Genomic DNA, 26,567 nt, shown 5'->3' with positions numbered 1-26,567 from the left:
AAGGCCAGGTCCAGACTCAGGAAGAGTTGTGTTCAAGTTCATCCCCAAATGCAACCCTGGGAAAGTCGTTTAAACCTGTTTGCCTCAGTTTTCTCATCTCTGAAATCGTCTGGAGAAAGAAATAGTAAACCAGTCTGGTATCTTTGCAAGAAAACCCCAAATGCAGTCCCAAAGAGTAGGCCAGGTCTGGAAACAAGGGGAGGAGTGGGCAGAGGGTCTAATTTGCTTCACTCACTCTTTTTAAACTTCAGTAGGTCAATTTGGATCTTGTTAAACACCTAGGGTGGCAAAGAGAGAGCCATACTAAGAAATCATTTACAATGGAATGGAAGGGGTGAGGATCAGGATTCAAATGGCTCCTAAAAGAGAAAGTGAAGTCAAAATTCTCTTTTTCATTATTTACTCATTACCAGATACCCCCACTGCCTTGGTTTCCACAGTGGTAAAATCCTGAAGTTTTAAATGAACAAACCAACAACATGAACCTTTGTAGTAAACATCTTCTAAAATAGTCATTTTAATGCCCAGGGAATAGTAGTTCAAAGTTGACTTAAAAGGGAAGGAGGGAGGGTCTCCAATTGCCTAGTTCCTTGCCTCCTAGTGTGAGCAATAGTGTCCTAGATAAAAAATGAACTTGGAGTCATAACCACCTTAGTTTGAATCCTGCCTCGAAACATTTAAATTGTTTGACCCTGAGAAATTTCTGTTTCAATTTCCCTGAGCCTCAGTGTACTCATCTGTGAAGTAAGATACATAGCTGATATTCTACCCATTTTCAAGTGATAGAAAAGTAGCATCTCTCATTCTTCTTTTGTCTCTTTTCCCCAGCCCTCCTCTTCTCCCCTCCCCTGATGAATATTTGAGGAGGCCACAGTCTAGAGCAGATCTACAGTCTGTACATTCTAGGACTCTAGAGGACAGTCTGAGTTCCAGATATGGTACTAGTCCCAGAGAATGCACATGAAAGAGTCCATTCAGCCATCAAGCGCAGGGAGTTTTTATTATCTTCTTTCAGCCCTTCCTGGAAGCCCTGCCCTGGAGGCTTGGGGCAGAGTAGCTCCTCTCCCTAGGCATCTCCGCCCAGCTTGAATGATTGGGTCTTTAATGTCTGATATCAATCCAAAGTCTTCTCCCTAGAGCTTCTCCCCATTCTCCCCAGTTCTTTCCTCTGGGACAAATCAGACCAAGATTTAGAACTCTTACCTGGATAGTCTATGAAATAATTGCAGTCCCCTTATGGCACCTGAAGGTCTTTGTTCATCTCTAGGTGGTCTCCAATGAATTAGTAGCCTCCCCATATAGAACTGAACATAATACTCCAGATTTTTTTCCCCATTTCCTAGCAGAGCGGTGATTAGTAGAAGAATGCAAAAGCCTGTGGTCAAAGAAGTCCAAGAAAATATAAGAGTGGCATCATCAACTCTCAGTGATCAATTTGTAAACCCTCAGCAGAATAGCCACACTGTAGAGGAGGCAGGCCAGGGTTCACTAAAGTCCTGAGACCTAGGCTCAAATTCCAGCTCTGCCATTTATTCCTTAGATGCCCTTGAACAAATCAATCCCCCCCCCCAAAAGTCTCAGTTTCCTCATCTGTCAATTGAAAGGGTTGGATTGGATGACCATAGAGGTCTTTTTCAACTCTGTCTATCTATGATTCAATGTTAAGGGAACCTTAAGTTAAGTGAACCAACAAATACTGGAGAAAGGATTATTTTTGCCACCCATCTTTAATTTAGATAGATTGATTTAGATAGAACTCAGTGGGATTTCTTTTTTTTTCAGTTTTTTTTGCAAGGCAAATGGGGTTAAGTGGCTTGCCCAAGGCCACACAGCTAGGTAATTATTAAGTGTCTGAGACTGGATTTGAACCCAGGTACTCCTGACTCCAGGGCCGGTGCTTTATCCACTATGCCACCTAGCCGCCCCTGGATTTCTTGACTATTGGTTTATTCTTAACTGAGTAGAATTTTAAGGGGCTGGGGGGATGGTTTGATGATGATTTTGCTCCCCTAAAACCATTAACCAAAAACAGTTCACTTGAGGATTTAGAAATAGCATTGTGGGCCTCCCTTGCATTTCTCAAGTAGATTGGCTGCTGCTATTTCCTAGCTTATGATAGAGTATCTGAGGGCCCTGTTGGCATTCTACTACTCTCTCCTTTGGCACTGGCACTAGAAACTTTCAATAATTTGTCAATCTCCCCTGAACAAGGCAAGCATTGTTGGGTCACTCGCCCTTTGGTGGACCTGAGTGAATGACTGTATCTTTGCCCTTGAGAGGCAACATGATATGGTAGTTAGAGAATTGGACTTGAGGCCAAGAGGATCTGGGGGGTCAATCCTGCCTTGCTCTTGTCCTAGATAGCTCCCTTGGGACCAATTATCTAATATGTCTGAGCTTTGGTTTCTTCCTCTATAAAATAAAGGATTTGCACTGAATGAACTACCAGGTCCAGGGCAACTTGAAGTCTATGATGCTGTCATGACTCAATTTACCAACTTTCATCATTCCCTGGTAGGATCTGGCAAGTCTGAAGATCCCAGAGCAGTTCCGACATGCCATCTGGAAGGGGATCCTGGACCATCGGCAGCTCCATGACTTCTCCTCACCTCCCCACCTGCTGCGGACCCCCAGCGGCTCCTCAACTGTCAGCGTGGGCTCCAGTGAGACACGGGGTGAGCGTGTCATTGATGCTGTCCGCTTCACACTCCGCCAGACCATCTCCTTCCCTCCCCGGGAAGACTGGAATGATTTCAACTTTGATATGGATGCCCGTCGCAACAAGCAACAACGCATCAAGGAGGAAGGGGAGTGACCGATGACCCAGACAGCCCCCTGTTTGCTCTCCATTTGCCCAACCTCTCCTTCCAACCTTCCCACCCCCACTGCAATACTGGATCTCCAAGCACTCCTTTAGGCCAGCCTCTTCTCCCTTACGTTCTCAATCTGATCTCATCACAAGAGGAAGAAATTGACTGCTTGAATTATCATGGTAGTCACTCCTGCCCAGACCTTTGGGGCCTCCTTTGTTTCAGCTTCCAGATCTCCATTCTTTGGCCATCACAGGATGGAGGATGGTATGGGTGGGAGGAAGGGCAAATCTATATTGTTGTTCCTTTTTGGTTCTAAGGATATTTTTCCTAGATCCTTTTGGCACAGCTGTTTTTACCTTATATGCTAACTTGATAATTGAATCTGGTACAAAACACTATATAAAATACACACTATATTATTTTTATGTATATATTTATATTTATATATAAATATAAATATATATATATATTTGGGTGTGGGGAAGAGGTGTGGTGGAAATAATTTAAAGGAAAGGAAATTGAGTTGCACTTAATGAATTATTTTTTATCTCTTATTTTTCCTTTCCTAAAAAAGTCCTTTCTGTAATGGTTCTTTTTCATCATCAATAGCAAAAGGATAAACCAAGTAAGCATCTGAGACTAGTTTTTACCCCCCACTGGCTTAATGCCATGGTAAAGCCCATTTTGAGCATCCTGTTTTGGGGCTCTGGGCTATGCCCACCTACACATACTGAGATGACACAGCTGGTGGGATAACCTACAAAATCCCTACTCAACTCACTGCAGCCACAAGTCTTGGCAGTGATTGCTTGGTCCACAGTCTGACCATGTCTAAGGAGAGAGGTCTTTGTTTCTTCTAGGCTTCCAGGGAATCTCTTCAGAGAATTTCAGGTTATTTCCAAAATTAAAACAAAACAAAAATTAGGATGGGTTTTAGGAAGCAGGGACCAAAACATGGGCAGCCTCATTCTTCCCCAAGTTGGTTCTCATTTTGGTTTATTGTATTTCCTCCCAGGATAAGTACCTACCCCGTCTCTTACTCTCACCATCCCAACCTATCTGTTCCAGATGAAATCTTTCAGGTCCCAGAAATCTGGCATCCATCTCAGCCTGCACAGAATCCCCCTTCTCTTTTTACTCCTTATTAGAAAAGTATTTGACAAAATCCTCAGCTCAGAAGTTTCTCCTGGACTCACTCAGTTCTAGAATGGCTCTAGTTTCCCAAATGAAGCAACCATTCAACACTGACCCCAGATTTTCCTTCCTGACAGGGAGGAATTACTTAGCATTGGTGACATTGTCTCAGGTCCCACCTGGCAGGTTCAGGCATAGTCCTTTGAAAGGAAGTTCAACAGGGCTCTCTGGGATGAGCCATTCCTGTTGAGTGTCTTCTAAGCCAGGCAATGGGGTTAAGTGACATGTCCAAGGTCACACAGCTAGGCAACCATCAAATGTCTGAGGCCAGATCTGAACTCAGGTTCCCTTGACTCCAGGGTTCTATGCCAGACTGCCCCAAGAAGCAATCTCTTAAAAAGGCAACCTCCAGTATTCTCATTGGAAAGGATCTGGCAGTCTTCACAACCTCCTGCCTAGAATATGGACAGAAATGTCCATTCTTTAGTTCAATCTTCTAGAATCCTAAGGAACAAGGCCCATTAGAACTTGCTTTTCAGAGTATCCATCATGGACTTCTTTGGACCCAAGATGGCCTAGGTTTCACGGCTTTCCATTTTGTCCATAGACTTGAATTTTCTCTCTGATTCCGAATCGGCAAAAGCCAACGTCCGAAGCAGTTGAACAGTAACTAAACTCTCAGCCTTTCTTGGGCTATCCTTCCAAGGACAAGTCTCATGGAAAACCCAGCAAACCACCCCCTCCACCTGGTGAGACAAGGCTCTGCCTCCCCCCAACACCATTTCAGAAACGCCACACTCTTCTTTATTGGGAAAGACAAACTTGAAGAACCCATCTTTCTGTATTAATTTCATTAGCTCCAGATTTCTCTTTGTTGTGCATTTTCTTGGTTTACAGTCAAGCTGGCCCTGCACACTAAACTGCCTTAAGGGGGGGGGGGTGAGTACAAGTAGGGGTTTTCAAGACTCCAAACACAACAGAGGAAGTTTGTGTATAAAGTGTATATATATTTTGTGTGCTTGCAAAAAAAAAAAAAGTATGTTGTTTTTTGTTCATTTTTTAATTAGGGATTTTTTTATTTTTATTTTTTCATCTTGGGATAGTGGACCTTCCAGAACCACAGACTAAACCCTCTTTATAAATTATTTTTGTGGGAAAGGCCATAGAATGTCTGAATTTCTTCAACTCTCAAAAACTTTGTTACCTGATGTGAGGTGTCTGGCCATAGGCAGATGAGGTTTGCCAGAGTAATTTTCACACATCAGGGAGAGTGAGTCCTAGATTTCAAGGCTGTGCTATGCCCCATAGAGCACTGTGGCCCCAAATGTGTGGCCCCAATGAACCCACTTGGGTTCTTTCAGGGAAGAGAAATAACTTTCTTCACGACCTGAATGTTGATACCTATCGCTAAATATACATAAATATATATATTTTCAAATCCCAGATTTAAGTGTTCAAATTGGACTTGGCTATATGGGCAAGTTGGATCCAAAGAGCCAAGCCAGAGGTCATTGTCCATCCCCCATCTCTAGAGTTTGGCATGAATCTAGGCTAGGCTCAGATACCTGGGAGATGAAACAAATCTCTTCTTTTTGTTTCCATGTTCAGAAGCATGGTGGCTTGACAGTTGGGAAGTGCTGATGACAAAATGGGGGGGGTAGGGTTCTGGGGGGGGAGGGGGAGAGAACTTTCATACACCCAGGAACTGAAGAAAACTTGGGTTGGGCTAGTCCTTCCAAGGAAGAACTCCCAACAGGAGCAGAGGGTTTTCTTTGGTGCTGGGACTGTGGGTGGATAATTAATTTCATTTTATTCTGCAATACATTTATGTATACGTCTCTCAATGTCTTCAAATCCTCTCTAGTTTCTGCACAGGTCAAAAGGGAGGAGGACTAGGAGTCCTATGGCAGTAATCCATACAATTTGTTAAACTATTTTCATTTTTGTATTTTTATGTTGTCTGTTGTAAAAACGTTTCAAATGTCTCATCTTTTTTTATACCATTTTTAATATGTTTTGGAAGAAAAAACTACTGATGAGTGATACTGGATTTTTTTATTTCAAAAAATATATATATATATATATATTTTCTGTTTCTTGTGTGTGCTCAGGGTGAGCAAGTGTTAGAAGCCAAGGTTGCTCATCAGGACATGCTATCAATAAAGAAATACATTGACCATGGATGCTCTTTGCCTGATTGACTTCTGCCTTTCCCTTTTTGGAGAAGAGCTAAAAGTCCCAAATACATAGTCCATCTTCTGGGCCACTGGGTTTACAGTCTATTATGGTACCTAATCTTAGCTTCTACTTCAAGCACAGATCTGGTCACGTCATTCACAGTGGATCACTCCTAATAGTAACATAAATCAGTTAATACAGAAGCCTTTATGAAGAGCCTACTGTCTGAAAAGGCCAGTGTTAAGTGTAAGGGTTCTGACTTGGAAGTAGGGGTTGGGGTACACCAACAACTCATAGAGCTGGGTCTGGAACCTAGACTTCATTACTTCTACAGTTAGACATTTTCTTCTAAATCATAAGACAGTCCCTGTCCTCATGGAGCTTACATTCTGATAGGGGGTGGGATTGAATAGGAAGACTCTAGGTAATGTCCTGGTCGGATTCCCTCTTAGGTAGCAAGGCTTGGTGTTGGAGAGGTGAGCACAATTGGTATGTTTCTATTGGCAAAGATTAGTAGAAAGGCCATGGTGAGGAGACTGTAGGAAATTACAGAGAATTTCCCCACCTTAAAATTGGAGTTCATTATTTTTGAGTTGCTTAGAGACTTTTGATGTTTGGGTGTATCTAGAGAGGGAAGAAAATGGGTAACTATCCAAACTAATCCTGAATTTGTCTCTTTGCCAAGGGAAGGCCAGCTGTCCACAGACAGGACCAGAGGAGGAGCTTGGGCCCAGGGCTTTGGCGGCTCTACCACCACTCCAGGAGGGGTGTGACTAACTCTACAGATTCAGGCTGGAGAAGCTCTCATGGTCCTATCTTATCTCAGTTCTTGACTAGATTTTTAGAAATCAATGGGCTTCTCCGAGATTTACCTTTCTAGAGTAAGAATGGCAATGGAAAGGAGAGGTTTGAAGTTGGCGGGGGGCGGGGGGTTCCAGGGTCCCTTTTGCTGAGAACTTCTGTTGACCTCACTTCCAAATCACGATAGTGGGTTGCCATGTTTTCTCCCACTTCTCATCATCTTCCCAATGTTGCCAGCCCCCAAAAGAAAGACAGAAGTGGGGCTGAGACCCCCTCCAACCACTATTAATATTATGGAGCTGGAGACTGGGGAGAGAGTTGCCCTTGGATCATAATGGGAAGGCTAACTAGATATTTAAGAAGGTCTCAGACCAGTCCTGAGAAGCTCAGCCTACCTCAAAATTCAACACTTAAAAACACCTTTAAGGATGACAGGGTCTCTCTGGTCTCTTCTGCCTCTCAACTTATGATCCTGAGTTCTTTTCATAGTTTATCCTCTTCCTGTGCTTTTTGGTTTGCAAAGCTCTTTGCAAATAAATATTTTGTTGGATCCTCCTTACAATCCTGGGAGGTAGGTGCCATTATTATCCTCATTTTCCAGATGAGAAAATGGAGGGTGTAATATATCTGTCTAGTCAGGGTCTTCCCCTGTGTCACCTAACTGCTAATAATATAGGCTGTCTTGGTCCTCTCCTACATGTTCAGTGAACATGCTATGAAGTGATCCAAAAATTGCTTCTCTAGAGAATACCAATGAATAATATTTGTGGGGTTGCTCAGCTAATAGCTCCTCTCTTCCCTGATGGATCACTCCCATCTCACTGGGAAAGGTATCGAGATCCTTCTTGCCCTCTCTTTCCACTTCCCCCTCCTCTCAATAGCAGTTATCAGTAGGAGGAGCTCCATTTCTTTCCCAAGGCCTCTGTTCTCCAGACCTCTGTTAGCACTCCAGGTAACTTTAGCCCTCTTCAGGACCAACCCTGGCCAAGGAGGTAAAGCTGGTTATTCCTGTTGTCTTCACAAGACCTAGCCAGGCCTACAATGCTAGGATTTGATGATGTCAGTTGTAGGTGGATCTGTGGGCATCAGAAGGTCACAAGATAGACTACCCCTACTCCCCACTCCCACCCCCACCCCATGAGAAGGCCCTTTACTGAAGTCATCACCCCAGGGACCTATACAGAATCCCTTTCTCCTCCCCACTTTGTGCCCCCCCCCAATCTGGCTCTTTTCATTGAGTGGCTATCTCTTTCAAGGAGTTTAATTATAAGTTGGTCAATGACCAGTTGGAGGTGTGTTCCTTGGGAATATACATTTTGGCCAGGACCTCTTGAAGGCCCAGAGGAACAAAGTTATAATTGAGGAAGGGCTGATGTGCCTGAGTTGACCTACCTTCTTGTCTGTCACTCTACAAAGCTGAGTCCTTCTCCACTGTACTACAAAGACAGCCTTGCCAACCAGTTCCCACAAGAGGCTGAGAAGGTCCTGTGTCAGCAGTCTGCCTTCCTGGCACAATAGGCAGAACAGCATGGATACATTGGCACCTCCAAGGGACCCTTGGCAACCAATAACATCTCACTCAATGGTCTTTTTCTTTTCTAGTCATACATAACCTCCAAGGTCAGCAGTGTGTGGGTATTAGGACATTATCTACGGAGATTCTCTAGGTCATCCCTCTTTCTTTATAAAGACACTGAGACCCAGAGAGTGCCAGCGATTGACCCAAGGTTTCATAGGTAGAAAGTGGCTAAGCTGGGATTCACCCTAAGTTGACTAACTCCAGGATCCTTCATTTTACAGATGAGAATACTGAGGCAGAGATGGAATGAAACCAAGGTCTCTCCATTCCAAGATTTGCCAATAAATCCATGGGAACCTAACCTGTCTGTGCCACTCCTCTCCTCAACCTCTTTCCCTTTGCTCCTGGGTCCATTGCTCATCAGCAAGGCCTCCATCTGCTCTGGCTTTGACCTCCCATGGCTAGAGGGTGGGCTAAGGCTCCCATGATTGCAATGCATACCTTCCTCCCCCAGGGAAGTGGCTCTGCTTGTCTCCCAGCCAAATGACTATTTTCTTATGGACTGCTCTCTAATTATTTCCCAGGTTCTCTTGTGCAATTTCAATTTCTCCTCCACACATTGAAAGATTGGGTGGATCCGAGTGAAGAAACCAAGGTGGTAACCTCTGGAAATATGAGAATTGGACAGGCTGTTGTATACAGCGGGTGATGCTGAGTGATGACTGGAAGAGAAGAAAGATCTAAGAGCATGGCCCAGAATGATCCAGGGGTGGACCCAGCTCTATAGGAAATGGTTTCCCCACTGGGTTTTGAATCTCAGCTCTCTGATGTCATACTAAGGAATCACCTTGGCTACACCCTTCTGCCCCCTAACCTGGCTGGGAGGCACAGGGTTCTCATGTCTTTGTTCCCACCCTCACCCCCAACCCCAACCAGACGCTCTTCTTTGGATAGACTCAGTCCTTCTCTGCAAAGAGTCTTGGGGAGCTAATTTTTGTTTTCTTCCCATGTACATAGTAAGGTCACAGTTGGACCACAGTGGCCAGTCCTGCTCTAGAGAGGGAGAGAAGCCCAGAAGGATTGTGCTGGGAAGCCCCAAAGGACCTTACCTTTTAGGGATGAAGAACTGACAACCCAGAAAAGTGGACCAATGTTCCCAAGTCATGCGTTGAGGACCCCAGACATCCCACCTCCTCTTCATAGGGTCTGCCACTTCACCATAGGCTGAGGCAGTCACTCTCCTACCTGGAGTGTCATTTCTGTGGTGCTTTTCCCAAAATGAGAATTCCTCAATTCTCTTTCATTGGCAGACCCCACCACTGAGCCCTGAGATCCCAGGATGCTTGGAAAGTTTCTATTTCAGTCTGTCTTTTTGTATGGAGACATCACTGTGGGCAGAGGGTTAGACCCTAGGTCAGAAGGCCTACATCCAAATTGGGCCTCAGGAATTTGCCAGCTGTGTTATCTTTAGGCAAGTTGCTTGAACCCCTGTCTGCTTCAGTTTCCTCATTTGTGGAATGGAAGTATTGAGAGCACCTACTTCCTAGGGGGTGAAAACAAAATGAGAGCTGCATATAGTCCGATTCAAATCTTAAAGGACCCTCCAGAAATGCCGCATCACTTCCCCATCCCTAGGACATAACAGGCACTTCAGGAATGCTTGCTCCTTTATTGGCCAATCTAGATCAGAAAGGGACCTCAGGGATCATTGACTTAGTGGAAAGTGAGGCCCAGGAAAGCAGGAAAGTAAAATCACTTGTTTGAGGTCACCCAGCTATAGGTGGCACAATTAAGATTTTGTTTTGTTTTGTTTTTTACAAGGCAATGAGGTTAAGTGACTTGCCCAAGGTCACACAGCTAGGCAATTATTAAATGTCTGAGGCTGAATCAAAGTTAATCCTCCTGACTCCAGGGCTGGTGCTTTATCCCCTGTGTCACCTAGCTGAGCCTACAATTAAGATTTGAAGCTAGGGTTGCTCTTTAGATTTTAGGTCCTATATCATCCTCTTATGCCAGGCTGAGCTGGGATGGCCTTGGCCAAGAAAGGCAGCACGCCCCTGGGGTGACTGGACCCCCTGTATTGTGACTCTGGGATTTACTAAGTTAGTCTCAAGTTAACAAGCTCAGCACCTGCTAGGGTTAGCCCCTGAGCTAAGTCATCTCGGATGGAAAGAAAGTCATACCAGACTCTCCCCTCAAGGATGAACAATCTAACAAATGAGGAAGAGCACATGCTTCTGGTGAACCTGCCCCTGGAAGGGCCCAGAGGGAAACTGTGAGGAGTGCTGCCAGCTCCTGCCTGGTTTCTCATACACTTGGGTTCATCATTTGAGGTTTTGCATCTTTCATGCTGAAAGGCATTTGAATTATGACAAATCCATATAGAGACAAAATTGAAGCTTCTCCCCTCCCTGATCACTCCCTCCCCACCCCCAAACAAAATAAACAAAAATCCCCCAGCCCCTCCCAATCTGAGCCTCTCATAGATACCATTTATTTTAGGAAATAGGTTTGGTTCTGAATGCCCAAGGGTTGAGCAATGAATAGTGAGCACAGCCCATCATCTACTAGTGGCATCTTGTGCCCTCCAGGCCATGGAGAAGGGCACCCAGGTCTGGGCATCTGAAGAATTAGAACAGCCAGCTTGCCACAGACCACAGTGTTGGTCCAGGAGGAGACCCAGAGAGGGAAGGATGCCCTGGAGTCCTGGGCATCTGCCCCCAAGTCATCACTCAGGACTCATTGATGATTGAAAGCTGGAAGGAGCCTCAGAGCCCTAGGCATTTAAATATTTTTTGGAATCTGGGACTGTTCTGGCCCTCAGTCTGGTAAAACCTTCCTCTGAATTGTGTTTTTAAGAAAGTTAAGTTAAAAAGGCATTATTTTAAGTAGAATCACTAGCATTTACACTGGTTTAGACATTTTCAAAGGATCTGACATGTTATCTCATTTTATTGGCCAATAATTCTGTTTTCTTATGATTTCCAACTTACAGATGAGGAAAGGAGAAAGTAAAGGGACTTTCCCAGTCACACAGAGATTTGAACTTAGGTTTCCCTGACTCCAAACCCATCCCTATCCATGGACCCAGCCAAATACCATTGATTGTGAAGGAAACTCAAAGACAATGAAAATAAAAATATGAATCTCATCTGCCCCAAGGACAGAGCCCCACTTCCACCCACCCCCAATCTGTCCATAGATCCCTTGGAATTCTGTGGATCCCAGGTCAAAAACCCTTGATCTAGTCCAACCCCTCTTTTCCACAGGAGTGACTGGATGACCACTACAGGTCAGTGACTTGGCCAATGTCATATAGGTAATAAGTATCAATGGCTGGAAATGAGAGTCAAGTCTTCTGTCTCCTGAGACATCCTCTCTCACCTGCATCAGAGGTTTCTTCCCTGGCCTCTGCACTGACAAAGTGGACGGGAGGCCCTTGGAAGGCTACTTTCCAACGTGAAGTGGGACTGGGTTTCCTCAGTGGTAAGTTCTACTCTGTTCTATTGATGCCAGCTTCCCAATGCCTTCCTCCTACCCAAAGAAGAAACAGTGAAAAAAAAGATACCCTCTAGGATATCGCAGTTCTTTCAGGGGGTAGACAACACATTGCTCCCTGGACCCAGATCCAGTAGGCTTGTTCTAAAGGAGGCCCTGGACACCCTGACCCACACAAGAAGGTCAGATTTTAGCATTGAGAGGAGAAAGTCTCTTATCTATCACTATCAACAATATGAAGGGTGAAATTTAAGGTCTACACACTGCTATACCATGTTCATTATCCCTTTTTATACACGAGGAAACTGAGGGATGGGAAGTTAAATGACTTGTACAAGATCACAAAGCTAGTATGTGAGTTGAAATTTAAACCATCCCAATCCCAATCTATCCACTGTGTTGCCTAACTACTTCTGTTGCCTGCTCTTAGCAAATCATTTTGGGTTTCCACTTGTGGTAGTGGGATTGTTCTAAGGCTGTTTAAGCAACACCATCTCCCAAACATCGCTTCCAATATGGGGGTCAAACAGTCCTACGGCATTCCATTGGATGATGGAGCCTATAGAGAGATGAGTCATCCAAGTAAACTAAAGTTTGGAGAATCCACTCAGAACATCAGGAGGAAGGGCTTTTTCTAGTTGGAGAAATGGTAAAGAACTAATTGTTACTAAATAATTGACTCACCAGTTGACTCTTTGGAGAAGCTAGGGGTTCTAGCTAGCAAGCGGAGGAGGCTAGGAGGGACAGTCTGAGCATAGGAACTGAGATGGGGGCTTCAGAGAAGAGCCTGTAGATCAGGTGGTCTAGGGTGGGCAGGGGGAGAAAGGGCACAACCATGTATTAACTGCCTAGGATATACCTGCTACTAGAGAATGTAAAAATGAACTAAAAAGAAAGAAAGAAAGAAAAAAGACAGGGGAGGTCAGTGGGAGGCAGATGATAAAGGGATTTAAATGCCAGACTGAGGAATTTGATTTATCCTAGAGGCAACAGAGAGCAAATGAAGCATTTTGAGCAGGGGAGTAGCATAATGAGGTCTATGTTTGAGAATTAGTCACTAGGCAGTGACTGAACAGGAAAGAGCCTGGAAGCTGATTGTGGTAGACTGGTAGAGTCAAATACCAGGGACCACTCACCCTAGGGATCTAAGGATCCCTAGAGGCGGCAGATTGATGGAGAATTACATATTAGCAATATTTAATTTCTATTCTATTTTTTGATTGCTTTTGTTCAACATTTCTCAAATATATTTGGCTCTGGTAAGAGGGGTAGGGCTTGATATTCAATATGTCTGGTTCCAGAAGACATTCTGAAGGTCTAGGGGCACACAATTAATAAATGTTTTAATGTAGGATTCAAATTCATTAACTTGAATTTGAATTAGGGTCTTCATGACTCTAAGTCCTTGTACCACTTGGCTAATACACACCAACACACATAGTTTTAGTGCAATTTTACATATTTATAAGTTTGAAACCACACTAAGAACTCTGGAACATATATAACTCTACATATTAACTTATGTATACACTCATATTCATGCATACATATAAGTAGCTACATGGTTTTTATATAAACATATTTATGTGCATGGGAATCATCTGCAAAATCATCAATGAATAGAAGGGAGTTTGATGATATCACCAAGAAGGCTTAGGGTCCTGACTGGGGGCACCCACACTTATTGGTCAGTGACTTGTGATGACCCAGACAAAAAGCCCAAGAAGGAGAAGACAGGTAGGAGAGCTGAGGGATGGTACCTACGGAAATCAAGAAATGGGAATGTGTAGAAGGAGGCATGAGGCATGGATGGGCGGGAAGTCAGGTTGGGTGAGGTTGAGAACAAGTCTAGGGGTAACAATTTAGAGAGATCACTGATAACCTCTCATAACTGTTTCCATCAAGATACTGCAGGGTCAGAAGCCAGATCATAAGGGGTTGAGAAGTGAAGGGAAGGTGACAAAATGGAGGTGATGGGTTTAGAATTCTCTTTCTAGGAATCTGACTACAAAAAAGAAAACTAGGATGATACCATGAGGATCTTCAGGGTCACATGAAGGTATTTTTATTTGTTTCATTTGTTATTATTATTATCGTCATTGCTATTATTTTCAAGACGAGTGATGCCTGCGAACGTTTTTATGCTCGTTTAATGTAGGAAGGGATAAAGGAATAACAACAAGGATACGATGAGAGAAATTGCTCCGAGAGGAGAGAGGAGAAGGGCGTGATTGATGGAAATATGCAGGGACAATGTAAGGGACAGATGCTTGGAGGGATAGAAAGTTGGGTATAGCTGAACTGGTCCATTATAAGGCTAAGACTGTGAATAGGAGAATAAGGCAGAGGTGACTGGCCTTATAGAACAGGAAAGGGTAGAATGTCTAAAGGTTCTGGTGAAAATGTTTGGGGAAATTGAGGTAGAGGCTGAGACGGGAGGGTAGGAGTTTGTTTTTAGAGAATGGACTTTCCAAAGTCAAAGATAAGAGAAATATTCCAGTTATGGGTGATGGTGATATACAAGGAAGTGTTCAGTCCTATGAGTAGAGGACAAAATCATAGGAGTTGAGGAGACTGAGAAGACCAGAAGATTCAAGGAAAAGCTGAAGTATATTTTGAAACACTCATATACTAGGTCTAGGATTGGGGGAAAAACAAAACAAAACAAAGCTGTGAGACAAGTGCTGATCTCCCTTAGAACTGAGTGATCCTATGAACTGATAGATAATAGAAATAAGATTATGATAAGTGGTCAAAAGATATCAAGATGGTGTTTTCAAAAGAAGAAGTATAGACTATTAATGCTTATATGAAAGAAAGCAAGCTTCATCTTTTCACAGATAACAATATGAACAACAGTAATAATAAAAATGTTCATTAAAATGACTGAACTTTTACATTAGACCCATTTCATTTCTGAAGCTATCAAAAAATCTCCCCCAAATGGCAATCAATGGAGGTCATGTCATTGGTAGAGCTGAGTATTGGTACAGGCATTCTGGAAAGCAACTTGGAAGGATGAACACATCAGACAAACTATGGGCATACCATCTGGGCATGTCTACTGTCCATTCACTTAATGTCTACCTGAGGTCATGCCCTAATCATCTTTCCCCTGGACCACTGTAATGAGAACAGGTAGTTTTTATTCAACACTTTGAGGTTGGCAATAACCTTATGAAGTAGGCCATTATTACCCATATTTTATTGCTGAGGAAACTGAGGCTGAGAAGGGCTAAATGAAATGTTCAGAATCACAGAATTACTAAGGGTAAGATGGAGGATTGCACTCTGACCTCCTTATCTAAAGAACATCAATAAAACATTTAATTTAAATACACGTGTGCATGCACACGCATTTACATGCAAGAGTCTGGGCATAGTGGTACAGCTGGATGGAATCAACCTTCAATTAAAAAAAAACAAAACAGAACAAGATTTTATTACTTGCCTACTATTGGACTAGGGACATTCTTGGCTGTGAAGACAGAAAGATAAAAGTAAGAGTCCTTGTCTGAAAGGAGCTTATCAACAGCAGGATTACAACACAAGGTCTGAGAAGCAAAAAATAAATTTTATTTTTTTAAGTTATTTCAGGTGGAGGTGATCCCCAACAGGGGGAAATCCACAAAGTCTTCTTGGCAAAATCAATCCTTGAGTTGATCCTTGTAAAGGATTTGAAGCTTTCAAGAACATGGGAGGGGAGGGAAGGAAGTGAGGAGAGCAATCAGGAATGGAGAACAGTCCATACAATGGCAATGCCTGTCACCAATGGGCTCCTCCTGAAGTCCCACTGGATTAGAAGATAGAGAGAGAGCATGGTGGTCAGCCAAGTGTAATTAGACTTGAAACTGAGGCTGCAGTCAGAATAATAAAGTCTTTAGATGTCAAACTGAGAAACTTCGATTTTGCCTTAAAGGAATTCACCGATAGTTCTTGAGCAGGGGGCAGACTCATTCTTCAGGAAGCTCCATTTGGTAACTGTGTGGAGGAAGGCCAGGAGAGGGAAGAGCTTCAAGGAGAATTGTCAGGAGAGGAAGAGTTTGAAAGTGGTGGGGAAGACCGGGGAGGCCTGCCCATTGTATTCAAGTTCATGAGAAGGTGGGCAGGGATTCAGTCTTCTGGAGGAGGGCAGCCATCTGTGAGTGCCAGGAGATGAGGACATCTAGACCAGGAGGTAGGTCTTATTAGAGCTGGCATTTCTGGTCAACATGATCCATAGCAAGGGAAAGTAGACATCTAAAATGGCAATGAACCAGAAGCAAATTTGGGACCACCACACCAAACCAAAGTCAGTCATGTACAGCTTTGGTCACGAATGGACCGATGGACACAAGTCATGTTGACAACCACCAATCAGATTTTTGTGAATCCCTGGGACTGCTAGTGCCTGGGACCCTGGGATGTATGATAGTTGTTTTGCAGGTCTTGTAGGTTGAGTTACCCTCTCAAGGGTCACAGAACCCAAGAGAACACATTATGCCTTATTTGGCTTTGAGTTTTCAAAATGGAGCAGGGTTGGACTACCCTTGGGGCAAGCAGGCAATTGCTCAACAACCTGTGGAGTAATCTGTCTTTTTCTACCCCCTTTCCAAGAAAGAGGGAAGGAGGGGCCTGAGACCTTGGAAACATTGCCCAGTGGCCCAATATCTGAAGAATGTGGCCAGCCTTCCTGGTGGTGTGGGAGGTGAGGGGTGGTGAGGTATTTCTAACTTCAACTGTTTGACCATCACTATCTGTGAAGCAGAGTTGCTCATAGATATTGGGCATCTCCTGCATTACCCTTCTCAGACTGAATCTGGGAAGAGCTCCAACAAGGCAATGCAAGGTTTGGTGTGCAAATCACACCCTGAGAACATGGGTGCGGCCTCAACCTGACTTCATCTGGGTTTGAGGCTGGTTGCCAGAGTAGGCTTTCCACTCTTACAAGGCCAGGAAAGTCTTCCCTGAACCACCCCATTGCTTCTGAGCACCACCCAGGCCTCAAGGGAGAGAAGCCAGGCCCCACCTCCCAGCATGCCCTAGCTTCTGGCATGTCAGTCTTCATGTTAAAGTCTCGATAAGCCAACTCTGCAGAAGGCTTCACAGATGTGAGGCAGCTTAGGGCAGGGAGGGGGACACCTTCACCTGGGACAGCATCTGCCATATTGGCCAAGAGCTTCTGTCCTTTCCAGATCTAATCTTCCAGCTCAGTGTGTTCCAAGAGAAAAGGAAGGAAGGAAAGGCCCAGGGCTTTTGACAGCTAATCTTGCAGAGTTTATCCAGTGAAGGCTTCTCCAGTGAAGTGAAATTCTTGGGTCTACAGAGAAAGCAAAGGAATTATATCTTGGCTGCTCAAGTCCTCTCTCCTGAAGCTGGCCCCACTCCCTGCTCAGGAGGGAAAAAGAGTCCATTAGCTCCTCCTTCTCTGAGTCCAGTTGAACCTCAAGAGAAGCTGGGATGCAGCGCCTAGTGATTTGATGGCTCTTTGAGTCATTGTTTTTCCCAAAGTTCCCCTGGCACTTGGGATATTTCTCAAGAAGTCCCTGAGGAATGGGAAGGGGGAAATTGAAGTTGCCTGGATAGTTCTGGAGAAAGATAGGGACCATTATCAGAAGGTAGCTGGGGAGTCACAATAGTTTTCTGGGTATCCTTGAGAATAAGCATATGGGCACATAATTCTGGAACCCCAGGGAGATTGCATCTCAAAGGCAATCTCTGCCAAGAATAGATGCTTGGGATACTAAACTCAGCTTCCCAGGAATCCCGTATGGGAACAATATGAGGTCATGTCATAAAACAATGGCCAGCCACCCAAGGGTTAGATTAGCCATGGACTCATGGGAACAGGAACAGGAGCAGGCCACATTTCATCATCTTATGACAGTGTTCTATGGTGACCTGGAGTTGACCTGGGCTGACCTGGGGCTCTCCAAATAAATGCCTGGAGATTGGAAGCTATTGGTTTGGCCCAGCTGGAAAGACCTGCTAAACTGGCCTTTTGACCAAGAAACTGCATTCAAATCCTCTCTCTACTACTCATCATCCATGGGATGCTGAACATCTCCTAAATCTTACTGTAAATGACTCAATTTCTCCAAACTTTAGCTTCCTCCACTAGAATATTAAGGGGTGGGAGGAGATGAATTCAAAGGTCATTTCATGATCCTAAGTCAGAGAGGGTTGTGATATCTATTTTTAAATTAATATTTAATTACATCTTGGCTCTTTCCATCTCATTCTATCTCTACTTGGCCTATCATTTTATTTCCTCCTTACCAGAACTTTTTGACCATCACCCTTGCAACAAGCCTGGTTCTGATAGATTGGTTTTGGCTCTGTCTGGACTGCATTCAGACTGCACCTTGCCCTCCTCCAGGTTCCAGTTCCCTCCAATGAGAAGAATATCAACTCCTGGAGGACAGGATAGTCTTGTTTGTCTGTCCCTGTGTATAGACATCTGAATGAAAGAGAGGAAGACCTGAGTTCAAATCCTGATTCAGGTACATATTATGTCTGTGACTCCAAGAAAGTCATTTAACCTTTGTCTGTCTCAGTTTCCTCAGATGTTAAAATGGGGATAATAATAGCACCTACCTCATAGGGTTGTTTTGAAGATCAAATGAAATAATATAGGTAAAGCACTTGCCTCAGGACTTGTCATGTAGTAGGTGCATAATAAATGCTTATATCCTTATGTATGCTTTCCTTTCTCCACCCACTGTCCTTTCCTTGCTCTCTTCTTCCCTCCCTCCCTTCTTTCCTTATTTCTCCCTCACTTCCACCCTACTTTCCTTCCTCCCTCTCTTCTTCCCTCTATCCCTCCATTTATCCCTCTCTCCCTTCCTTTTTTCTCCCTCCCCTTTTTTCCTTCCTCCCTCCCTTCCTTCCCTTCCTTCCTCCCTTCCTTCCTCCCTTCTTTCCTTCCTTCCTTCCTTCCTTCCTTCCTTCCTTCCTTCCTTCCTTCCTTCCTTGCCTCCATCTTTCTTTCATTCCACTTAACATTTTTCCTAATCTCCCTATCTCTCTAATGCAAAGGAATATAGGGGTAGACATACTCAAAGAAAACAATAAACACCTGCCCTCCAGGAGTTGCCCTTCGTCTATGGTTAGAGAGGTTCTACTGCATACACACCCGAGGCAGGACAAAGCCATTTGATCAGAAGGAGGGGTTGAGGCAAAATCAGGAAAAGCCTTATTGATGGATGGGGCTCTTGTGTTAAACCTTAGCAGAAGCTCAGGAATTGAAGAGGTGGAAATGAGGACAGCTTATATTCTAGAATGCACCACAGCATCCTGGGAGGCAGAGAATGAAGTGAAAGTCAAGTTTAAGAAGAAGAAATTGGCTAGTTTGACTTGAATTTGATGGTGTGATGGCAGATAATGCAAAATATGTCTGGACAGATCGGTAGAGCTTGGTCACTGAGAGTCTTAAGTGGCAAATGAAAGAGGCTGTAGGCAATGAAGGCCTCCTCTAATCTCTGGCTAGAGATAATCCTGGTCATTGTGGGGATCTAACCAATTGAACAAGGGAGACAATGGATGCAGACAGGCCTAGATAAGAGGGGATGAGAGCCTGAACCAGGGTCATGACGGTGAAAGGAGAGATGAACCCAGTAGGTCATATTGAGGAGCCGAAATGAGAAGTTGTAGACACCCATCAAATTGTTGCTCTGTGTACAGGGTCCCATTTGTTGGCATTATTTCCTGGACACCTCTAATGCTGCATCACCCTTTCTGGTCCAAGAAGATGCTATGGCCCTTCCATCTATAGGACCTTGAGTCACATCTATAGAGGAGAATGTCAGGAATTGAGGTTGATCTATTGGAAGCTTTTCTGCCAGTCAGTCAATAGCAATGGCCAGAAAACATGACTTGGACAATTTCTATACTATTCTCTCCTACTCTACTGCACTGCTGAGTGCTGGGAAGAGAATTTCAAGTGGAAAGACTGGAAATACTGCTCTCAAGGAGCCTGCAGTCTAAGGGGTCAGTCAATATAGAAAAAAAGAGTTGAGGAGATGGAAGATGAGAAGAGGATGATGATGGAGGAGGCCTAGAGGACAACCTGGAGAGGAATGAAGACAGGGCCCACCTAGAACCCTCCTTTGATAGAGGTTTGGGGAGGAGTCATCCAATAAGAGGGAAAAACTTTAGGAAGAGAGGGTGCCTGTGATGTCTGGATTCTAGGACTGCAGAAACTCACTGCAAGATAGGGGTTTCTAGGGGATAGTCTAGAAAAATCTGGAGGTATAGGGGTGGATATCATAGTCTGGACACTGGGTATGCTTCACTTCCCTCATCTTAGGTTTTCTGCGTGACCCAGTTACTTTGGTTGATTAAAGATCTTCCCCAGGAAGTCTCTGGAATATTCTGGATTCAATGCAAACTTCACAATGTCACCTGCAAAGACCATCTCCCCAGTCTCAGAATCTCTAGGGAAAGCTTCTTGTATGGTTTTGCTCTCTTAAGTGAACCTTTCTCATGACCATTATGAACCCTTTTGGCAAACATAAGTCTCCCTGTTGTAGCTACTTCATTCAATATTAAGGATCAGGGCATCATCAAATGTCACTTATTTGCATAATTTTTGAATATACATGAAAAGAAGTCTTTAAGACAACAGTTTTGGTCTATTGAATCCAGAGCTTTTCCTATTTAAGAAACAATAAACACCACAAGAAATTGGATTCTCAACACCTTCTCTAGGTTATATGATGGCAAGGTTAGGGTCATGCTTTCTGCCAAAGGTCCTCCATCAAACATTTGGTTTCTCTTTGTTCTACTCCAATGACTTTTTCCATATTTCTTCTCTTTGGAGCCATTTACCAATGCCTAAGAAGTGTGAGACCAAATGCAATGTTGCAACCGTTCTTGAAAAGCATCTGTTATAATTGTACATGGATAACCTATATCCCATTACTTTTATCCTGAGGGGGAGGGAATGGTGAGAGGGGGAAATCTTTCAAAAAATGAAATTGAAAATTATCTTTACATATAATTGGAAAAAGAAATGGTCAAAAAAAGCTAAGCAATGAAAGATGGTTTCTATTTCTAACAACAAGGGTGATCATGGTAAGCAACAATATACAATTTTAAGATTTGTGGAGCACTTTGCAAATTTTCTATTATTTTATTCTCAATAATGAGCTTGGGGGACAAATGCCATCCCAAGCCCAATTTTATAGATAAAGAAACTGAGGCAGCCAGAGGTTAAGTGATATCCAAGGTTACATAGTGGCTGAGGTCAGAGGCAGGCTAAAGAAATGATCTAATGAACTCTGAAGTAGATTTCCTCATATGGGGAATCTTCTGGGGTTATTTCTCTTGTGTATAAATAAATTCACATTTCAAGGGAAAAAAGAAAAGAAAGACAAACAAGTTGGTTATAGAAACCTTAATCGATTTTATTCCTTTTCTAACAATAGTAACCAGTTTGGGACCCAAGCAACATGTCAATACTCTGGCTTCTCCTGCTTTGTGCAGGTCCATCTGCTCTGGCTTCACAGGGGCCTTGTAGACCAGGGGATCATCGTCTTATATGAGCCGTTTCACTTTACTTTCACAAAACCCTTGCCCCAGAACCCCAGTAAAGTTTTACTTAAAACAGAAGTTTAGTTCCTATATTGGAGTGCCCCAAAATAGGGAGTAGAAAGTTATTCAATGTACATTTCTTTGACTCCTCATCATCAACCCCCATGATCAACCTGTTACCAAGTTTGTTGACTTTACTGGACTGAAATATCATTTATTGGGTGGTTAAAATTCTTCACATCCTGTCCCTTGCCCACCTTTTCAGTTTTCTTACACCTTATAGCCCACCTCATCCTCTCCAGTGCAGTGACACTAGCTTCCTATGAACAAGAGATTTTATCCCTCTATTCTAGGTATTTACTCTGGATGTTCCCATGCCTAGAATGTTCTCCATGATCTCTGTCTCTGAGCTGCCCTGGCATCCTTTGAGACCCAGATAGACCTCTAGCTTTTATAGGATGCCTTTCCCAATCACTGCCCCCCCCCAACTCTTCCTTTATTTCCAGCTTATCTTGTCTTGGTCTTATTGGCACACTGTTGGTCATATATCTTGTCTCTTTAGATGGTGAGCTTCATCAGGGCAGGGATTTTATTTTGCCCTTCTTTGAATACCCAACACTTAGCACAGTGCCTGTCCCTTAATAGCTGTTTAATGAAATCAAAGGGTGGACAGTTAATTATTTATTAAACACAAAGACTCTCAGAATCTTGCACTGATAGAAAACATAACTCAATAGCCTTTAAACTATGCAGACTCAGGAAACATCTACAGAAACGAAACTAAATAAGCATCAATAAGAAAACTTGATTTAGTCTACAAGGAGATTGTTCTTTAAAGCCATCAAAATATGATATATTTTCTGGGACTGATGAAGAGACATATTACATTTCAACTCAACTCTATACCAACTTCTCCCGTCATAAATCATTTTGATAAACCAAGCTATGAACTGACTGCCCTTCTCTTCAAGCTAGGGGTCAGCTTCTCCAAGAGACCAAGGGAAAAAAAAATCCTTTGATAGTTCACTTGGCCTTGAATAGGGACCTAAAATCTTTACAAGATGTATCAAATCCACAATATGTCTCAGACAGATCTATTTCAAGATTGATGTTTAATTATCTAGGATTGGGGAATGGATCAGAAAGTAAAGAAAAACAAAAAAACCAACCAACCAAAAAAAAAACCCCAACAAAAAAACTTTCAGAAAGTCAAGCTGAAGATGTCCTTGCTGAATTACCAGACCATTAACTCAATGGAGCCCCATACCTAACCCTATTTCTCACCATCACTCCTAATTCAGCTCCATTTTTGATGTAATATTGGAGCTGACATCATAGAGACATCATATCTGCATGTCTTATGGGAAATTCAGGAATTACACAATTTTGTCCGGTCAAAGAGAAAGCATATCTTCTTTTTCAAAGGTGTTGCTGTGACTTTTCAGTCTGAAATGACTGCATCATCTGACTCTCCATGACTCATCACCTATCTGGAGTTTTCTTGGAAAAGATCAGGGCGTGGCTTACCTCTTTCTTCTCCAGCTCCCTTTTACTGATAATGAACTTAGAAAAACAGGGGCAAGTGACTTGCTTAGGGTCATACAGAGAAAGATTAAGTGTCTGAGGCTGGATTTGAACTCAGCAAAAAGAATCTTCCTGAGTACAGACCTGTCACTCTATGCTCTATGCCACCTAGCCTCTTATTTTCTTTTCTTTTTCTTAGGTTTTTTTGCAAGGCAAATGAGGTTAAGTGGCTTGCCCAAGGCCACACAGCTAGGTAATTATTAAGTGTCTGAGGTCACATTTGAACTCAGGTCCTCCTGACTCCCTTGACAGTGCTCTATCCACTGTACCACCTAGCAGCCCCATAGCTTCTTATTTTCAAGAGGACCCTGAGGCATTGGCTCTTCCTGTTCATTGAGTCAATAACAGGCCATTCCTTGATTGGCCATCATCTTCCAAATGTCTCAGATATGGAGCTAGCTGAAAGCAGGAAGAACAACACTGTGAATTCTCAGTGTAACCCTCAGGGAGAGTTTGTGCAGCTATTGGTGGTCCTTTCAGGTCCCTCCTTAACTGCCCCATCATGCCAGTCTCTCAGCAAATTTTCTTTCTAAAAGTTGTTTCTCTCTCTCTCTCTCTCTCTCTCTCTGTCTCTGTCTCTGTCTATCTGTCTCTGTGTGTGTGTTTTAAGTAAATACATTTCATTGTCTTTTATCATTCTTTTCAATAGCAATTCTTAAATTTCCTTTTAAAATATTCTAAATTAACTCCACTTATTGAGAGCTATCTTGCAATAAAGTGAAGCAAAACTTACAGTACAGTGACCTCTTCTGAAAATACAGGCAACACTACACATCTGTAGCACCCCTTTCTCTCTATTTTTAAGTTAATGTAAGTTTATTTCTTTCCCACCAAACTGGAGGGAGGTAAGAGAAGAAAAGACATTTCTTATTACAGGTTTATATAGTCAAAGGAAATACATTTTCTCATTGGCTCTACACACAGATATGTCCCCTGCCTTTATTCTCTCTTGGTTAGAAAGTAGATAGGATGTTTCATAATCTAGAATTATGAATGATCATCACATCATTAATTCAATATTCAAAATTATTTATCTTCAAAGCATTTTTTTTATTATTGTTCATTTTTATTCTTCATCCATGTATTCAAAAGTCTTCAGAATTGTTCATTTTATAATATTGATATTTTAATAGAATTAGCTGTGGTCTGCTGATTTTATTCTGCCATAGTTTATATATGGCTTTCCTTGTGTCCCCCAAATCATCTATTTGCTAAATGCTTATAGCACAGTCACATTCTATTACATTCAGATAAATCACAACTTATCAAGTTTTTCTCAACTGATGAGCATTACTCTTCTTTCCAGGTTACTTGCTACCTTATGCATATCAAAAAAATAAATTCTCTAAAAAAAACCCTGTGTGTCTGTGTGTGTGTGTGTGTGTGTGTGTGTGTGTGTGTGTGTGTGTGTGTGTGTGTGTGTGTCTGTGTCTGTGTCTGTGTCTGTGTCTGTGTCTGTTTTTAGATGTTTTTCTACTAACCTGATTTCTTTGGGTATAGGTCTAGCAATGATATAATTAGGCTAAAGGATAGGAAGAGTTTCACGACCCTTTTGTGCAAAATTCCACATGGTTTTTTAGAATGATTGTCCCCATTCACAAAGTTACCTACAATGCATCAATGTATTTGTTTTTTCACAGTCCCTCTAATATGTGTCATTTTCTCTTCTCTTCTTTTGGCCAACTTTGCCAGTAGCATGGGAGTGAGGAAGGGTCTCAGCATTGCTTTTGCTTTTCTCTAATTAAGAGTGATTTGCAACATTTCCTTATGGTTATAGATAGTCTGAGATTCTTCCCCTGAGGACTGCCTGTTCATATTCTTAGACCATTTTTTCGATCGAAGAATGACTTTTATTCCTTTATATTTATCTTGGAAATGAAAGTTTTACCAGAAAAACTTGCTGCAAAGTTTTTTTTCCTCCAGTTAATGGTTTTCCTTTCAAACTTTATAGGATTTTTTGGTGGAAAAAAACACCTTTAAATTTTATACATTTGGAATTACCCATTTCATCTTTTGTGATATTCTCTATCCCTTATTTGGGGATAGAATCTTTTTTAATCTCTAGATCTGGTAAATACTTTTGTCTGGGTTTCTCTAATTAATTTATGATATGACCTTTTAAATCTAAGTCATATACCCATTTTTAGCATATGCTAATTTATTCAATCAATAAACATTTATTAATCATCTCTTATGTGACAGACACTGCTAATCATTGGAGATACAAAGAAGGCAAAAAGACAGTCCTTGGCTCTCAAAAATCTCACTGTCTCATGTCTTCAAGTAGGTACAAACAAGTTATCTAGAGCATAAATTGGAGATGAGAGAGAGACTTCAGTTGAGGGGAGGGGGAAAGATGTCTTGTAAAAGGTCAAAGTACCTCCCCTTTGCCAGACATCCTTCCTCAATGGGCCATGTTCATGGTTATAAAATTTGAAATCTCACCATCTGACCCTAGCCTTCTCTCATTCTTCCTTTCCCTATTTGTTATTCCTCCTAATCTTATCCATCTTCCTCTCCAGGCCTTTCACCACCCAGGACTCTCCCAGATGACAGCTTCCTGAGCTGACTTCCCTTTCTTCTATCCCCAATCTCTACCACATAATTAACTAGTTCAATGTTTTGCTACCCCATACGTTCAAATCCCTTGCCCCTTTATTCTACGCCAGCTCCCCACTGAGGCTGGACTAGTCATACCTTCTACATTCCTCATTCTATTCCATAGGTTACTGTATCAGACTGTAATTTAGTTGTTCAACTCTACTGTCTAGGATCATCACTAATTTCCATTATCTAATGGCAACTGGGCCCTCACTGCAGTAAGGTAATCCTTTAATTCCTTTCAAATGGATTCTTTATCTTGTTCCCAAAGGGAACTACTCCAAAACTTGTCTTATTTCCTCAAGCTTCTTACATAATCTCTTCAGTGACGCTCCCAGTGGAGGGCCTTGATTCATCTTTAAGATAATCGAGGTTTTCCTGTGAAAGTCCCCATTTCTCCCCTACTCTGTTTCAAACCTCTTCACTAGTGTCAATGACATTCTTCTTCCTGACTTAGTCTCTGATGATCTCCCCATCTGCCCTCTTGATTTCCCTCCCACATGCTGAAGGACCTCTCAAACATCTCCTATTATTCAATGACTCCCAATCTGATGGCAAATGACTTGATTCTCCCTCATCCTTGAGACCCTTCTGACTTAACCCCATCATTCCTCAAGTTATCACCCTAAACTTCTCCCTTTACAGATAAACTCCTACACAAGGCTGTCCACACTCATTGTTTTCACTTGCTCTTCTCTAACTGATGTCTCAACTTCTTGCCTCATTGCCCAACTGCACCTGCTTCCTAAGAGACCTTTATTTCAATGCTCCTCTCTCTCTCTCTGCCTCTCCTTGGGCAACATTTAACGATCAAGCACCTTCTCCTTTCTGGGTTTTTGTGCCACTTCCCTCTCTTGATTCTCTCCCTACCATCCAAATACTCCTCAATCTCTTTTGATGGTTCATCATTCGTCTCCCATCCTCTC

The 26,567-nt window shown here is 42.7% G+C and overlaps 1 protein-coding gene across 4 annotated transcripts in view; it reads left to right on the top strand.

The window, feature by feature from the left end:
- Positions 1–5,595, top strand: part of TP63 (tumor protein p63) — a 226,886-nt gene extending 221,291 nt beyond the window's left edge. For 3 of the 4 annotated variants that reach the window (XM_074190651.1, XM_074190650.1, XM_074190652.1), the window contains one exon: positions 2,519–5,595. In XM_074190651.1, coding sequence (XP_074046752.1) covers positions 2,519–2,815 — 297 coding nt within the window. In that variant the 3' untranslated portion in view covers positions 2,816–5,595. The remainder of the gene's footprint in view (positions 1–2,518) is intronic. The other variant, XM_074190653.1, reaches the window with a different exon arrangement.
- The last annotated feature ends 20,972 nt before the right edge of the window (positions 5,596–26,567 follow it).

The sequence above is a fragment of the Macrotis lagotis genome, chromosome 6, assembly GCF_037893015.1.
Source record: "Macrotis lagotis isolate mMagLag1 chromosome 6, bilby.v1.9.chrom.fasta, whole genome shotgun sequence".
NCBI lineage: Eukaryota > Metazoa > Chordata > Mammalia > Peramelemorphia > Peramelidae > Macrotis > Macrotis lagotis.
This window is presented reverse-complemented; position numbering and strand designations above follow the sequence as displayed.